The 17,855-nt window shown below is 41.4% G+C and overlaps 1 protein-coding gene across 9 annotated transcripts in view; it reads right to left on the reverse strand.

Moving 5' to 3' along the window:
- Positions 1 to 17,855, reverse strand: part of scrib (scribble planar cell polarity protein) — a 63,851-nt gene that overhangs the window by 34,125 nt on the left and 11,871 nt on the right. For all 9 annotated transcript variants that reach the window (XM_020617469.1, XM_020617471.1, XM_020617467.1 and 6 more), the window contains exons 2-12: positions 7,098 to 7,215; positions 5,473 to 5,551; positions 4,939 to 5,028; positions 4,384 to 4,440; positions 3,965 to 4,028; positions 3,003 to 3,077; positions 2,671 to 2,815; positions 2,056 to 2,174; positions 1,717 to 1,916; positions 683 to 849; positions 160 to 287 (exon numbers count right to left, since the gene is read on the reverse strand). In XM_020617469.1, coding sequence (XP_020473125.1) covers positions 160 to 287; positions 683 to 849; positions 1,717 to 1,916; positions 2,056 to 2,174; positions 2,671 to 2,815; positions 3,003 to 3,077; positions 3,965 to 4,028; positions 4,384 to 4,440; positions 4,939 to 5,028; positions 5,473 to 5,551; positions 7,098 to 7,215 — 1,242 coding nt within the window. The remainder of the gene's footprint in view (positions 1 to 159; positions 288 to 682; positions 850 to 1,716; positions 1,917 to 2,055; positions 2,175 to 2,670; positions 2,816 to 3,002; positions 3,078 to 3,964; positions 4,029 to 4,383; positions 4,441 to 4,938; positions 5,029 to 5,472; positions 5,552 to 7,097; positions 7,216 to 17,855) is intronic.

A 17,855-nucleotide genomic window follows, 5' to 3' on the forward strand; every position in this document is an offset into this window, starting at 1 on the left:
TCAGACCTGATGTTCCCTCACCTGAAGCAATAGAACTTTAGTCATGATAATAGAACTAGACCGCATCATGGTGAGAAGTAAGAGTGCAAAACAAAAATCCTCTCAACAGGAGGGCATGAAGGGGGACAGAAATGATACCACATTGCTGGGTTTCCTCACTCTGTGCTCTGCAGCGGCTGCATCTTCATCATCCTCAGTCTTGGTCTCTTCCTGGAACTGAATGACTGACACTCGGTTCAGGTTGCTGTCTGTCCAGCTGTCATCCACGCTGTTCTGTAGCAAGTTCTCTGTGGAAAATGAGGGAGAAATACAGAGGAGAGAGGGATGTCAAACTGGGGTAATAGCTGTAGATTACTTTTGAATGGACGACTTTAAGAACAGATTGATCTATGCTATGCTATGCCATGAGCTATTAAGCTAGCTGACTGAAAGCTACACAAACGGCTATGTATGAACCAAGTTTCCTACCAGTTAATACAGGGAATAAGTTTGGCATGTTACATACAAGAAATCTTAATATCCTAGCAGTAATATATTAAATATAACAAATTAAACAACAGATTTAACTTAAAACAGACCACAATGTATTACAATTAAAACTAAACAACGAATATTAATGTGATTTAAACTACATTCAGAAGATAGATGGGTAACACCCATTGCATAACAAAGTGCTGCTCACCAAGACTGGAGGACGGCTGCTGGGGCAGTAAATAGCAAGTCAACACCTTCTCTCCTGTTTGCTCATCATCCTCTGTCTGGAACTTGAGCATAGGCTGTGACTGGTTCTCTGCAAGCCACATGGCCTTCAGATTGAGGTTTGTCAGGGAAAAAGGCAAGTTTTGTAATCTAGGCAAAAGAAGGAATGAGGTAAAGTGAGCCAAATCTTTTCAGTAAACAAAAACAACCAATGAAACCGCTGATGTTAGATAGTCAAATTGGTGATCACAAAAATCTTTAACTTAATGGTAACAGTTCAAAAAAGCTCTATATAGTTTATCTATTCAAATATCAAGGCATTCCAATAAATTAATTAACAGGGGGAAAAATAACACAAATAACCCTTATGAGCCTTTTGAAAATGATCCATTGATAATGATGTATTTTCTTATATAATTTTCTAATATATATAAATATATATTTTCTATAACTCATCACCACAGCTGTGAAAATCTAGATGACGTTACACTGTCAGGGTTTTCCATACCACAGAAAGGCTTAAGCTCAGCTGCCTAAGTGTTTCTGCAGAGCAAAGGCAAAATGAATACAAGAAAGGCGACATATCAGAATAAATGCAAAAACAACAGTGAGTTATATGCTACAAAATAACGAAGAGGTGACTTGATGTCCAAATTAAACATAAGCTGGCAAAAGGAATGACCTGTTAATCAACAATCGGTGTTTGGACGAACGTTTGTGTGATTGCCAGCATCACTAAGCAAATCAAAGAGCTGACTGGATATTTTATCTGTACAGTCAACTCAGGACGGTAGTTACAGCCATGATAAAGTTAGCCTCCACAAGGAATACGTGGAGTAGGCTACAACTCTTTTGGGGAGTAATTCTTGGGAATGGTAACAGTAGAGATGGCAGAATGCAGCCTATTTTACAAGTAAAGAAAAGTCAACTTTGGCAAAGGCAATCTATTTAAAGCTTTAACTGCAGAGTAGGAAAGCTGCTGTGCATATTAACAGTCAGGCTGTTAAGTGAGGTCACCTGTTTCCAGCCACATCCAGCACATGCAGTTCTGTGGCATCTGCAAGCTCAGCAGGCAGTTTGCCCAGGCGGTTATCTCTCAGTGAGAGAACGTTGAGGCTAGCACAGCCACCCAGCTCTTTGGGCACACCGCCCAAGCGATTGCGGTCTACATTCAGGTTGGTCAGCTTCTTCAGCTTGCCCAGCGAGCGAGGAAGTGACTGAGAGAGAGGGAGACGGAGACCATTAATCAGTGCAATCAATAATGAATCCTAATAGCTGTTAATGGGACTTAGATATTAATGGGAATGTTTAAATCAGTCAGTGCAAAGCTGTTGTAAATGGCTTCTATGTTCCTACCTGTAAAAGGTTCTCTGTCAGGATGAGTTCTGTGAGATTTTCACACTCTCCTATTGAATCAGTGAGGTGGGTCAACCTGTTCTGGTCCACCTTCAGGATGGAGAGCTGTTTCAGACAGCCTGGAGACAAAACACAAAACTGGTGTAACAAAAATCTACACTATTTTAATGTGATCATGTATCTACATGTATTTAGGTGTAATGGCTTGTATGTGCAATATGTTTTCTTTGTGTGATTTTAATGTCTTTTACACAAACTAATGCTATAGAATAATAAATTTCACTGATTTTGTGCAAGTCAAAGATATTACAAATTTGAGTTTTTGTCTGTGCCACTTTTCACTGCCATTATTTGTCCACTAGATGGAAGTGCTATTCTGATTTAACAGGCCAGGGTCACCTACACACAGTGGGCATGTCCCATGGTCTACTTAATCAACAGGGCTGCTTAATTAGACAGCAAACTCCCATTTTCCACCAAGTACCTCAAACACAAACTTTATCCACGGACGTTTTTAAGAAATAAAAACATATTCTACTATGTAATCCCAAGCACAAACTAATGTCATTATCATGGGGTACAAAAATTTCTTTCTTTTCCCATTGTTTTTCTCACCTATGCTGTCTGGGATGACCTCCAGCAGGTTCTGTGTGAGCAGCAGGTCAGTGAGCGCAAGGAGGCCACTCAACTCTGACGGAAGCTCCTCCAGGCGATTCTCTGACACATCCAGACACACCAGTCTACGAAGATTTCCCAGCTCCTATACACACACAAATACCACTTAACAGCAGCCATAATCTAATCATTACTTTCACAGCAAAACGGGGGAAAGAAATAAGCTAGTGTGAATTAAATCTACAGGTATAATGCAGTTTTTTTAATCAATTTCTAGAGAAAAGTGCAGAGTTATTGCAGAAGGACAGCTTTGCACTGTAAACACTACTTACTGGTGGTAATGAAGACAACTGGTTACGGTCCAGCCACAGCTCCCTCAGATTGGGGAGAGCGCCAAGGGTGTCCGGCTAAGAGATAAGAGTAGGTGTTTTATTTTTGTTCATATTTATGGTGCAAAGGAAGTCAGTGCTCAAAACACACACACACAACAGTGCCTGGAAATCTATTCTATTTGGAAACTATCTTTAGGGGCTGAGGCCACAGCTTAGTGAAATCATGTAGCCTAAACACATACATGCATCATTATATATCATTCAGTGTTTCAGCTTCTAACTATGGACTCCTAAAAGACTATGACTTTCAATCTCATTAAGGCTGATGCAACAAAAATGACTTATTTGATTTCCTATGATTTTTAAAACTGTCAGCAGCTTTTAAACAGGATCACAGGATCATGAAAATTCTGTTCTTCTCTTTGTGCCCTACATTTTTGTTGAACCACCAAAATCAATTCAGTGAATGCGTTTGTGTTTACCATCATGGAATTACTGGGCCAGCATCTCCAAAACTGACCTCAAATTGAAGTCTAAGTGATAAATGAAATTAAGGAGAGTGTCAGTGAAGCAGTGGCTTGTGACAGACATGCAAGGCTTTATCATGATGTCAGCCGTTTGCCCAGCCACCGCCCTTGTCAGGTCATGAGGCATTGTTTACCCTATCCTACTGAGACAGGTGGGTGTTCCGAGGCTAAAGGGAAGCTCACTCTGTGGTAGAGTGCAGGCAGAGCCTTAGGCCCGACAGACTAGCTCTGCTGTAAACATGTGGTTTGGATCATAATTATTGTGGCAGGAATGTGAGAAAGATATTTGTGATATATGTGTGCGTGTGTGTGTGTGTGTGTGGCACTAGTAGAGCAAATATAAAATGGGTTACTTTAACAGCCCAATTAATGGTGTTGTCTCAGCACTCAATGTTAGAATCAATTATCTACTGTATATCACATTAATTGATTTACCAAAATTTCCAGTTCATTGTTGCCCAGGTCCAGCTGTTCCAGTTTCACCAGGAAAGAGAGTGACCTGAATATGCACACAAAACAGAACAGTCAGCAAGCTACACATATATGAAGCTATTCATGGAGTGCCATATGCAAAGAATGCCTTGAAACATATTTCCTACAGATAACTTGTAGTCTCTGTCATGTTCTTCAACACTGTGTAAAACAATTACACTGGCAAGTTTGGGAGGTTCCACCTAAAGCTTGTGATGGGCATCAGTACTTGCTTATCAACAATAGCAACAGTGAAGAAGGAGAAACAGTGGTGACATTTCTTCATGTCTGTGGGATTGCTGTCAACTTGAGCTGTCAACAGGGCCTTGTTGTGCTTGATGAAAATGTTTGGGATTCAGAGACTGAAGGGAGATGACACTTACGTGGGCAGAGATTTCAGCAGGTTCTCCCTGAGCTCCAGTGTCACTAGGTTGGCCAGGCTGTAAAAGGCGGAGTGGGGGGGTTAGAGAAAAAGGAGTAGGAGTTGGCAGGGCATGAGGAGAGAGGATGGCGGGGGGGTAAAAGAGGGAAGAGGAGAGGCAGGTTGGTTAGTCAGATGGCAGGTCTGTTAGTCTGAGCTGCCTGGTATAATGAGGGGCTCCTCCATCTGTCTATGCACAGTAGCACCCCAGAGCCCAGAGACTGGCTGCCTCAGAGCCCGCTGGGCAACAGAATCACCCTCCCTGAAACCCTGCTCAGTCTCCTGATGTATCATGCCTCTAACCGAGCCCGAAGTCTTCAGTCTAATTGTTAAATCCTTTCATTCTTAGCAATTGCCCATTGTTGTAAATTGTTTGTGAGCATATTTACAGATAATCAGTCACAATGGGTTAAACAAGATGGGCCATTATCAAAATCTGAAACTTTGAATCACCAGCAACAGTTTCTTTAACTATCCAAGAGACTACAGCTATAAATCATTGTGTATGTGCACATACTTTCCAATGTCGTTGGGCAACTCCTGCAGTGAAACTTCGTTGAGTGCCAAGTGAGCCAATGTTCGGAGTTGAGTGAAACCATCCGGCAATCTAAGGCAGAAAGACGGGAGAGAAAAATAATGGAATGGTCTCTTAAGGATCTGTTGTGCAACACATGGATTCATTTGGCTCACACACACTAGGAGCCTTCTAGGTAGTGCCATCTCTTAAAGTATTCAGCAATGTAGCTTTTGCCACTGGTTCCAATGTGTTTCTATATACCAACATAGCCTGGTCAGGTTATTAAGATAATATCTGATACAGAGCTATGTTTGGGCAGACAGCGCACTGTAACACAAAGCATGATCTCTTCCAGACATTTGTTCACATACCATGTATAATCTTCTTTTAGTGGTGAAATTATTTCAGAGCACACCACTGACACTTATGTTTCATTATTCAAACTACTGCTGTTTCTCTTCTCTTCTCTTTTTGTATCTGAGAAAGCAGAACATTTTCTCACGGTGATGATGAACTGAGCGATGGGCCACTTACCTGGAGAGGGGATTTCCACTGAAGTCTGCGATCTCCAAGGCCCTGCAGAACTTAATGCTCTCTGGGATCTCAGGAATGTCTGCAGGAGAAAGGGGGGGCACAAGCCAGTACATTGGACACACAGATGTAGATTGGGAGATTGGGAGGGTTGTGTTCTATAGAGTGAAACATTTTAAATTCTTTGTAATCACATCCAGATGGCCCAAAGCAGGGAAATGGCAGAAAGGACAAGGAAAAATGAGACAGAAAGAGATGGATGCAGTACTGCAGTACTTTTCTAAGCCGAAGCTATGTCAGCATCTAAAAGCATTTCAGGACTTACTTCAGTGCTTTATTAACTATGTCAGCATCTAAATGCATTTCAGGACTTACTTCAGTGCTTTAGTCTCAACAGGTTGGTGTTCGAAACATGTTTATTACTAGAGATGTAACGACACCAAGAACTCACAGTATGATATTACCACGATAAAAAGTACAATACAATATTTGACAAAATATAAATAAGATGAAATAATCCCATTAACTAAATAATAAATCTGCATTTTTTGTGTAATCTATATAAAGTATAATGCGAGATGTACCCAGGACTGTCTCAGTCCTAACCGGGGCTCGTATTGCCTTTGTCCAGCAGTATTTGCAAAATAGTTCACTGTTTTTTAGTTTCCCTTTCGCTATGTTATTTCATGAAATGGGAAAACTGAACAGCCCTAAAAGTCAATGATGGAGCAGGCGCATGTCCTTTTCAAATTCTGAACCAGCAGTTATACTAATGAAATAACCATTTGTAGATACCATCATAGTCCCACGACATTACGATATTTTTGTATCGTGATATTGTGAAATTACAAATATTGTTACATCCATATTAAAGGCAGATATACATATATTAAAAGTTTACAGCTAGATGGCACAAATGCCTTTGAGCAATACAAAAAAACATGGATTTTATCATAAAAGCAACAGTTTGCTCTGGTGTAAAGTAGATCAGTTGTCCAGAGTTTGCACTGTTTTGTCAGCTTGAGAGTATAACAGTTCTGAGCTACAGTGAGTGCCATCCAAAACAAACACTCCACCCTACCCCCAAATAAAGAAGTGGTAAGACAGTTTAGCAACAAACAGCTTTACATGCTAAAAGAACAAAGGCACAGATTTAGCATCTCTTTTGCAAACTTAGTCTGATGCACATATAGAAAGAAAAAGTAGAAATGTGACTAGTGGTCTAACCAGTAAAGCACTTTTATCACTGGTTCTTGCAGGTGCATGATAAGAAAACCCTATCGAGCCAAGCAGCCTATGATGCATATCAGGTCAACACTGTCCTGCAGCAGGGCTGGGAAGCACGAATGCAGACAGATGGGAAAGGCCCTTCACATCCCACTGCACACTGCTCTCACAGTACCTGATGCAGTGTGGAGCAGAGCAGATGACTCATCTCTACCATATAGGCCATTCCTGACACAGAGCAGCAGCCTGCTTGTGTGCAGCAACACTGAGAGTGCAAGACACTTGTGTGTGTTACAGACAATAGAGTATAATATATCAGGCATTACTGGAACAGGTTTCATCTTATGTCTCACTTATGACCGAGGGCAGAATTGTCATCAACAGTGAAACTGGTTGTGTACCGTTTCTGGAGATGTCAAGTTCCACCAGCTGCATGAAGTTGGCCACCTCAGGGGGGAGTCTCTGGATCTCATTGTCACTTAGACCGAGCTTCCGTAGATTCAGTAGTCTGAAGAAAGGCTGCAGAGACATGATACCGCATTAGTCAAAACAGAAACTTCCTTAGGCAGATCATCTCAAATCATTTTATCATTTTTTTATTGATTGAATGCTATGAAATCTTTCTGCTTATTGTCTGACATTTATACAGCAGTGCAATCTCATAAAAACAAGACTCAGTGAAGCAGCATCTGTAATTGCAGACTTACATTACTGTATGTTATGGTTACTCTACTATGGCTATTTTTTTATTGCTTAATTTGCCAGTTATTTATTCAATTAACTGTAAAAATGTAAAAGAAAATGGTCACCACATATTTCTGAAGTCCAAGATGATGTTTTCTAGAGCTGAGATTAGTTGGTTTGCTGGTTCTGGATTGAAGATTTTGTGCTTTTCTTTGACATATATGGCAGTAAAGGAATGAATATCTTTGGGTTTTGCATTGGCCAGACAAAACATGACATTGGAAGATGTCAAGTTGTTGTAATGTGGTAAATTATAAAGAGCATTTTCCTTATAGATAAAATAATAAACTAAATAAGACCAAATAGTCACTCATGAGAAGCTGTAACTAGGACATGGATAGTGTTTTCGCTTGAAAATGGCTCAAATAATTGATCTGTTATCATTATAAATCACTTAATGGACTTATTGGTCTATAAAGTGCATTTAATAATGGGGATATTGCACTATCTTGACCAGAACTGTGAAGTAAAATGCACAAAACATCCTGCATATTGGGATGAGGACAGTCTCCAGAACTGTATTTTAAAAACATTCCATAGTCATAATCCCAAAAAACACCCTCCACCTCACTATGGCAACACCAACCAAACAAAGTGGCTTTCGAAAGGAGCGCTAGAGTGCTGTGGCTGTGTCCGTGCCAAGTGCTTTCACAAGAGCCTGGTTGTTGGACAGGACAGCATTCAGAAACATTCCTCTGCCAGCAGCGCTGTGTGCGTGCGTCTGTGTGTCATCTGCTGTTCAGATGGACAGACTGAACAGCAAGAGTATTGGGCCAAAACTATGCAGTTATTAACCCCTCAATCAGCCCACAGAGGACCCACTGTATGTCCCGTCAAAAAGCCAGTAGCCTTCTTAGATGCTGTAAGGGAGGAAGACTTCAGGAACTTGCCAGCTTGCATTTTCTGGGGTAGTTTGTATAAACTCATTATTCAGGGATAGTTTCTAAAACACATACATATGAAATTTTGGAGCCTTAATTCAAATTAAACCTCAGGCTCTCAGCAAGTTCCTCTGCTAAAAACGTGTGTAAATTACTAGAGATTAATCTATTAAATTGAAAAAAAAAATCTAGAACTTTTCCAAGCTCCTCTTTCATATGGATTAAGGTTTCACAAAGATGGCACTGTTGCAAAAACACTTCTGTCTCTAAACGTCTGCATAAAATGTAGCGAATCAGCTAAACCTGTTTTAATGTGTATTGGCAGGTTTCTGCAAAAACACATGTACACACACACACACACACACACACACACCATGATTACCAAAGAGAAGAATGCTGCAGCTCCACTCTGTTTGTCGATGACAGACATTTCCTGCTTTTGACTAGTTACTGGTATTGTGTTGTGTACTGGAGTGAGGTGGCTTTAACAACAATCCCAGAGTCTGTCTGGGACTGTTTGGCAGTGCAAGACTGATAATTACACCATAGTTCATATTAGCTTCCCCGCCTAATGGAAAGTAAACTGGGGGAGGAGTGAGTAGATAAACACAGAAAAGAACAGAGCCAGAGGGTGTTGCCTCACTGAATAGCAGGTGACAGGTATCAGATGGCAAGAACAGGAAACAGAAGCTAAGTGTGACCATGTGACCGAGGCAAGCTCAGTTGGGACATGGCCCCCAGGGGAGGCCATGTTGCTGGGAGAACAGGTGGCACTTGGAGGTTGAAAGCTACTCGGAGGGGGGGGAACACACCTGGAAATTCATGTTGCAGATACAAGAACACAGTGAAAAAGTTGTTCAAAACAAATTATTTTCCAAAAAGACAGATGAGGCTTCAACTTTCAAGACTGAGACAGTTCTTTTAAACCAAAAGTATAAAAAGCAGCACATTCCTCTCCTCTCTTGCTATCGTCCAGAGCTCAATTAGAGCTGAGGGGAAACCCAGACAGTAATACAATGATGACTCCTCACAAAGATGGCCATTCACCGCTGAGAGGCCACTCACAGACAGGCCAGTGCATGCTGTACCAAGCAATAAACGGCAAGATACTCAACAACTTCTCCAGTCTAAAAATTTTACTTAACAGGCAATCATTCTGTTCTTTGACATGCTCAGTTACTTCCACCACAGTCAATAACTGCTAAATCCATAAATGAAAACTGGATCTGACATCCCTGCCGTTTCACATTAAACAACAGAAAGCAAACAGCGTTAAATAAGTCAACATGTCAGCTGGAATAACAGGTGAGAGGGGTGGGATTTAGTGTACTGCACTGCCTCATTACTACTGTAATGTATTAGTGAGCCACCGCAGTCTGCCTAGTTATTTGGCCAGACTGTGCTTGTGTAACAGTTTGCTATTGAGAACCACTGTGCCACATTTCCTTTACAACTTTGATACTGGGATATTTTAATGAGGGCAGTACAAGGATTGTAAGAGAGTGGAGCTGTGAACAGGAGGATGTAGTGTAGTAGAAGAAAAAGGAGTGTCAGGGGAGGTGGGTAAATAATGGCCATGTCAGCAGAGGGCAGCGTGAGGTCTTGGAGCACTTGGAGTAATGTACAGCATACCAGTCATTTGCAAACAACAATCGCAGTACTATATACTAGTTTTGCTTGTGCCTAAAAGACCCAGACAATTAAATGTCTTCGTGCCACATCAATATTCAAAACTTAAATGACATTAAACATCAAATATTTGCTGTTTACAACTAAAACAATCCTAAGCGGGCAATGATTACACCTCTAGCCACCTACTGAGGAGTCTCTCTTGATGAGTTTGTTCCTTCTTAAGAAGCGCTTTGGAAGATAAAACATCAAACTGTGTGACTGATGGAATAAAAAGGGAGATTCACTGCTGCAGCCATGTTCCATATTCTTAAACTGCTTCAGATTCCAGAGAAACATTTAGCAGTTAAATTACATAAATAGTGGGTAAAGCAGGTCTTGAGAAGGACACAGCTGCATGATAACACAGAGGAAGACTGGATTTGTGTAGCATCCACAATGTGGCCAACTCAAGCTAGTGTGAAATGGTTTCTGTGGTGTGGGTACTTATTTGAGAAGCCCCCTATTATTTTACAGTGAATGAAGTCCCATCACCCCCGAGCAACCTTGTGAACAGAGACATGAACGATACACATCAGTGTGTGTGGACAATCACAGAATGCTTTGTTTTGTCTTATCTGCATCACCCTGCTTAGCTTACACTCCACTCAGACGAAGTCTTAATGTGACTCAGGATATATGTTTGTATGTGTGTGCACGCATGCTTGTGCATTTTGCAGACATCCTTAAATCAAAGCAGAAAAGATTCTCTGCTGTAGGTCTATAAGTCAGCACATACCACTGTTTGCAGCAGTTTTACTTTAGGCAGCTAATTACACTGCCTATAGTAGCAGGACTGAGCATGTGTGTTTGGGCAGTATGTTAACATACATACTAGCAGCAGTGGGTGTTTAAGAGTGTTTATAAGTGAGTTTATGACAGTAAATCCACTAGGAAGAATGTTAATACTCATGGATCTCATATCATTCCAGAAAAACTAATTAAAATGTGATTACAGCTATGCCAGAGGCAAAGTGTGTATGTCTCTGTGTGTAAACTGTGTTCTTTGTAACGGCCCACTGTGCACTGAGCTGAAGCCTGATGTTCACAAAGGCTGCAGAGCTCCAGTCAAGTGACTCCATTTAGCTTGCGGTTTCCCTCCAATCAACCCCAGACTACAGACAGAGCAGGCTACTCCTGCCTTGCAAACAGACACTTGCATAAATTCCACCGTTCTCTGACAGGGGCGTGAGACTCGAAACATCCGACTCCACACTTTATCTCAAATCTTCAACCAAGGCCAGGTTCATTGCTTAAAAACTGTAATACAAAGGTCTTAATTATTTTAACATCTGCAGAGGCAAACACAAAGTCTTGGCATATAGTGAAATAAAAGTACTGAGTCAGCTTGATCGGGTCACAACTTGTCTGCAAAGACATTTAATCAATGGACCTACCCTAAGTCTGCCACAAAAAGGAAGTCAAATTACACAGGCCTACCATCGTTAAAACTCTGTTCTTCACAACGCACTTCCTTACCTCTGTAACTGGAATTCCTATTCACACGTTCACAAGCCTCTTAATCTTGTGCCAAATCTACCCTGTTGGCCCAGTTGTTATGTCCCCACTCTTCCCAATATCCACTCAGATGAAGGGCTTGGGGGGGGCGCTCATGCTTTTGTGCTAGCTTGGACTCCTTCAGTGTCCCGGGAAATAAAAAGCACAAGGATCTGGTTGACTGAGTAACTTGGTCGGTCACTCAAATGGCGAGCCTCATTAATGCACACTTATTTCTATGAAGAGCTGCAGTCTTTGCTGTGGTATTACTCAGTACATGAATGAGCACAGAAACAAGGCGGCTCTAGCACAATGCCATTTTGTATTAACCCAATATCTTCAGTGCAGTGTTATGTGAAGTTATAAGTAAAGGCAAGAAAACCGGTGCTGTATGTGCTGATGTTGCTCTGCTGCTGGGCCACAGTGTCCCCTCCCCCTGTAGAGTACTTTTTGAAACTCAAAGTTTCCAAAACTTCAACACATGAATGACACCCCAACTGGTCCTCTTCCCCTCCTCCTTTCCACTGATCCACCTCCCTGGGTTCCCTCCATTTTCCTTGGCAGAAGGACAAAGGCCAAGCAGTCTGCCCCACACAGGGCTGTCAGTCATAGGCTAGCCCTTGTTCCCCCCTCTCTGCAGCCAGGCAAGGGATTCCTCCATTGTCCAAAAGGGCACTGCGGTGAAGAAAGGGCTAAAATTGGAAGGATGAAAACTTGAAAGAGGAAAGAGGCACAGGATAACAAAAGGCAAGACTGACTAAGAAGGATAGAGCTAGCACATGGGGAGTACAGCACAGAGAAGAGGAGGAAGACTGTGGTTAAACTTAGGAAGGAGCCGAGAGAAAGGGAGTGATGGTGGATTATTAATGAAGAATGGAGGGCAGACAATGGATTCCCACAGTGCTCTGGATGCTCTGCTTCACTAATGGGGACAGAGATCAACAAATGAGCTTCCAAAACTACAAACTCGCTGCCCCTGGCAGATGAATGGTGTCATTTATTAATGAAAACCAAGACACACAACAAATCAACAGACTATCATTAATGTGGTTTAGCCTGGTCCGCTGTGCCTCATAACCAGTGTGGAGTGCAATGCCCCCACTGGCCTTATTGGAAAACCCACACACATCAGACCAACAACACATCCACACACCTACCGACAACTATAAACCTACAGTACATTTCCTCTGCCCTCACCCATCACCTCCCACACACTCCCAAGCTCAGGTATGTGTGGTGCATCATGTGTTTTATTTAAAGACAATACAGCAAAATCTATGAACTTCATTCAAACATGCTGGCATGCAAGCTACAAGAAACACAGAAAAGTGCATATGCTTTCGTATGCCCATTCATTTGTGTGCCATTATAAAATAGTATACATATGTGCATAAGTGTTTACGTTTCACTTAAGTGGGACTTTCAACTACAACTACTCCTATCTGACTGCAGCCCTCCAGGCTGATCAGGCCACACAGAGAGAGAGGTGTGATAAAGTCAGCATGAGTGACAGCCTGACTAACTCACATATACTTACACCTGTCCCGATGACTTTGATCTGTGTGGAAAGAAAATACAGCTGAAAGTCAGGTCCAGCCACGTCTGAGGCTGCCGCATCACATTAGCAGCTCTGAACCACAGTAGCCAGAATCTGCTCTGACAATAAGACAACAATCAAGAAGAGATGTTAAAGACAGCCAGAAGCCTCAAATGGGATTCAGATGCGGTGTTCTTCCCCCTGGATGTGTTAGCATCTAGAGCTAATATGTTTGTTTGGTGATATTGGTGACCTTCCATGGTCATAATTTTACCTTTGTATTGAATTAATATGGTTTTAATTTCAGAGTAATTCAAGCTTTGTTTAGCATTAGTGCTCTGTGTCACATTAGCAGTAATCAGAGCATTCTACTCTATTGACAAGACAGGAGGTTGCCCTGTGTACAGTTTGTTGCGACCACGCATTGGCAGTTCACGTCACTGTTAGGAAAAAAAGACATGATGGAAGGGGGTAAAGAGCAGTTAGGAGTGGTTGATGGTGTCAGTTTGTTTTGAGTCTCATTAGACACTCTCGGTTAAAAAGAACCTAGGTAAAGTACATATAATGATTCATTTACTTTTCATCAGAAGGGATTAACAATACAAAAAAAAAAACAGAACAAGCAGAAGAAACTGCAAAAAATACAACAGAGCAAACCACATAAAGGTCAACGCTGTGTTTTACTGGAGGTGTTGCCAGTTCCCTCTCTGCCTGTGTCATTTCTTGAAATGGAATTTTTTTTTTCCAGTCCAAAAACCAAAAGACATTCAGTTTTACTGTTATATACTGCACAATAAAGAAAAGCATCAAACTCTCATATTTGAGAGGCTGGAACTAGTCATGGTTTGCATTTTTGCTTAAATAAATAAGTTTCAAGCAGGATTATTATTGAATATAATTTTTCTGTTCATCAACTAATTGATTAATCAACTAATACATCAGCTCTAAAAATAACATGTTCTTGTTCTGACTGCCCTGTGGACATCTTGCACAATGCTGCGCTGCCTGTTTCCTTTAATGAGGATGAGTCAGTACGAAATTAGCGACGGCTGAAGGGTTTGGATCTGTGGGCTATGCTTGCATAAAGTTTATAGATGTGTGTTTATGACTGTATGCATGTGGGGAAACTTGTGTATTTATGCTTGTTGCCTCACAGCATCCTGGTCTGTATAAACAGGGAGGAAGCCCGGAGAGATGGTCACTGAGGAAAACAAGAACCGCTCAGGAAATGAAGGAACCCTCCACACAGAGCAAACAAACTGAAACAATGAAAATGTGACCCAACAAAGTACAGTACAGCCTGAGTGTTTTCCACTAAGCCACTTTGAGTGCCAAATGCTTTTCCAAAGTCAACACAGTTAATAGACAACCACAGTGACAACAGGAGCTTTTCCCCTTTGCCTTCATGCGGCAGAGCTGGGCTCAGTTGACATAGCACTATTATGTTTCAGCAAACTCGCCTGAATTCAGACAAATGTGCAGCCTGGAATGTCGGTCTTAGATGCCTATTTGACAGTTGCATATACAAATAGAAAGCCTTTGTCATATTTGTGTCTGTTGATTTAGACTCCAAGGGCTCAAGGAGGAAGATTGAGAAGGAGCAGGTGGACATGGCATTGTGTGGTTAAGAGGCTCTTCTACTCACAAATACACACAGCTACACCTCTGTGGCACATGTACTATATTAGGATTTTGAAAACTCTACTTCTTCATGTTATATTTTAATCAGTGGAAAATCAAGAAAAGGGTTCAAGTTCATTTTTATTGTCATCCTTTTACCAAATTTTATAACAAATGTGAAAATGGAGGCAGTTTTTCCATCAGTGTAAATGTTCAAGTGTAATAAACTATACTTACCCCCCAAAACCAGAGGTATAATAATGTGACATTCTTGGTTGACTGCTTGGTGCAATTAAGCATTTTAAAAATAGACAAGTAATCCCTCCACTGTTGCCATACTGGTGGGCAAATCACTGCTTTGGTTACTAAAGCAGGAACAGAGATACAAAGCTTGCAACACAGAAAGAGTGCTAGCACCAAGTCCCCATGCAGATTTGCAATCCAAACCAAAATTCAAAGCAGCAGTCAAGCTCAAAGCCGTAAACTAGATCTTTTCAGAGCTGCCTCTGCATATGTTTCATGTTTCTTGTTTCTTGAAGCCTGTGCTCCACCTGGCTGAAACAATCACAACACTAATACAACATAATCAAGGCTGACAACATCTCCTATACTGCTATGTGTTTGCGGAATCTGCTGGAGGGACTGAGCAAACAGCCATGCTGGGAAGTTCCTCTGGTGATACATCCAAATGTCTTGGTCAGGATGATCAACACAAACACTGCCTGAGAATGTAAATGATGACTGGTCCTTCTGGAGGTGTTTGGAAAAACCAAAAAGTGAACACATAATACTGTAAGGTCTTGAACTCGCTATATAAAGTGCCTTGTGATTTGGTGTGATATAAATAAAACTGAACTGCAAAAAGGGATGGGCCTAACCTTTTTGTTAGAAAAATATCTCTGCTAATATATAACAGACAAGTAAGTGCACACTGGTCCCATTCAGACTTTACTGTTTATCTGAGATAATGCCCTGAGATTCTCCAGCTAAGTTCCCACCTCCTCTCCCTGACTTCATCACATGCTTTTCCCACAAACATGATACACAACCAGAAGCCCATTGTTTACAGTCCACAGAGGACGTTTGGCTCTTTCCTGGATGGACTGGATCCGGTATGTGCTGCCTGCCTGCCAGCTCTCAGTTTGTCCCACAGTGGGGCCATGCTGCAAGGTACCAGTATGACAATCAGGGCATGGCTCAGGCATAGTATATACAAATAATTTGCTGGTTAGTTAATATACTGTCAACACATAACAATCAGAAACATTAGGTGCTGGACATAGAATAAATGGTAGCTGAACAGGTTCAGTGGAAGATACATACATGCAAACATAAAATGGCAATGGCAGTTTTTCATGCTTATAAATGAAAAGCGGTAAAAGGCCAAACCCGGGTTTTCATATCAAGACAGGCAGACAAAGAGGGTCTGGTCAGTCATGCACAATCCCATACTACATACGAGACTACCAGATTATCTTTACCCATGCTGTGTAGTTATTGAAAACAGTGAGTAAGTGCAAAATATGATGAAATCCTCTCCAATAACTACATATATGAGCCAGACATCTTTTAGTACAAGGACAATGCAGAGCACTGCACCATAAAAAAAACTTATTGAAACAGTTTGTGTGTGTTATGAATGCATAAGCGGCCTCAGTACAAGTGACTCATTGTGAATGTGCAGGTTGTGGCCTCCCTCACAGGATCATGTGCCTTGGTGTCTCTTTCATTTATCGTTTTCCAATAACAGTCATGGCATTCTGTCTCAAGCAGTGGGCTGCACAGAGGTTTTCATGTTTCCTTCACATTAATGTTGCCTATGTGTACAATGACCATTACTCACACAATATTTGTCAGTGTGTTCCTTCAAGTCATCAAGTATCTCACCTGACAGACTAAAGAGCATAGTGGTTGATATAAGGACTGATAGTCACATGTAATTATACTAGCTAATGCTGAATTACAATTAAGTTTCAATGCAGAGTGAAAGGGACTTTGGTGCTACATGCTAAAAATACAAATCTAAGCTTAGTAAATCAAATGCCAAGACCTACTGACATTAACAGACTAACAGTGAAACCTAATGTCAGCATCAGGATGGAAATGCCTGTCAGTCTTGCCTGGATCCAGTTAACCTGCTTAATTTACTTCATGTATTTTGTCTTTAATGTGTAGAATGTTTACACCTATTTAGAATTTGACTAGAAAACTGCACTACAACACTAAGGTTAGAAAGTGGTTAACAACAACAGCACTAAGTCTATGTAGTTCAGTGATCTAGCACCCCAGCCTCTGTGAAGCCTTTGTGATGCTATAAAGTTGCTGCTGTAACTTTTTCAAAGCTCAAGGACAAAGTGTGATGAGACAAGCAGGGCTTCTCTCTGTCCTGTTTCTGTATGACACATTTGGCTCAGGGAGAGGTCAAGGTTGCTGTCTTGCACACAGATTTGAAACGACAGTCGCTAGGGCCTCTCTGCACACACAGAGGGTCAGCAGGTCTGCAGTGGCCGGGCAGCCTCTGGTGTCTCTCCCTGACAACACAAGGGTAAACATGCCCCTGCATCAGGCAAACCACTGGCCCTGGGAGATCCATCACCTAGAAGACCAGCATTTGTTCAATGAAGAAGCCGGGGGAACAAGGAAGCAGAAACTCCCTGGTGATGCTCAACTGACGATGAAATGAAAAGTGAACCTTGCTTGATTCAGGCACAGTATCGTACTGTAGATAAGAGGTAGCAAGAATTATGTTAACATCTGCACTCTATCACCCCAAATGGCCAAACCAATACTCTGGTGTTTTATGGCTTTTGTTTGGTATAATTCTGTTCGTATGTTGTGGTTTGCTTGATACACACTGAACCAGAGGAGCACTTAGCACATACACACATGTTCAATACAAGGCTGCTTTGAAGAAACTCTCTTTTTAATGCATTCACTTTAAATTTATATATAGTTTTTCAAATAGAAGCTAAATTCAAATTCAGTATGAGCTGAATCAAATCAACATTGCTCTGAATTGCACTCTGTCATATAGTTACATACTTTTCTGTATCATTTTGATAGAATCGTGAACCAACTAATTGAAATACAGATCGAATCATGGGAGAGGGAGAGATACACACCCTTATTTACAAGGACAACCCCATCAATATGTCATGGAGACAGCATAATGACAGGGTTGTCTGCATACCCCTCCCACAAGACTCCAGAAG

Source organism: Monopterus albus, unplaced genomic scaffold (assembly GCF_001952655.1).
Source record: "Monopterus albus unplaced genomic scaffold, M_albus_1.0 scaffold190.1, whole genome shotgun sequence".
NCBI lineage: Eukaryota > Metazoa > Chordata > Actinopteri > Synbranchiformes > Synbranchidae > Monopterus > Monopterus albus.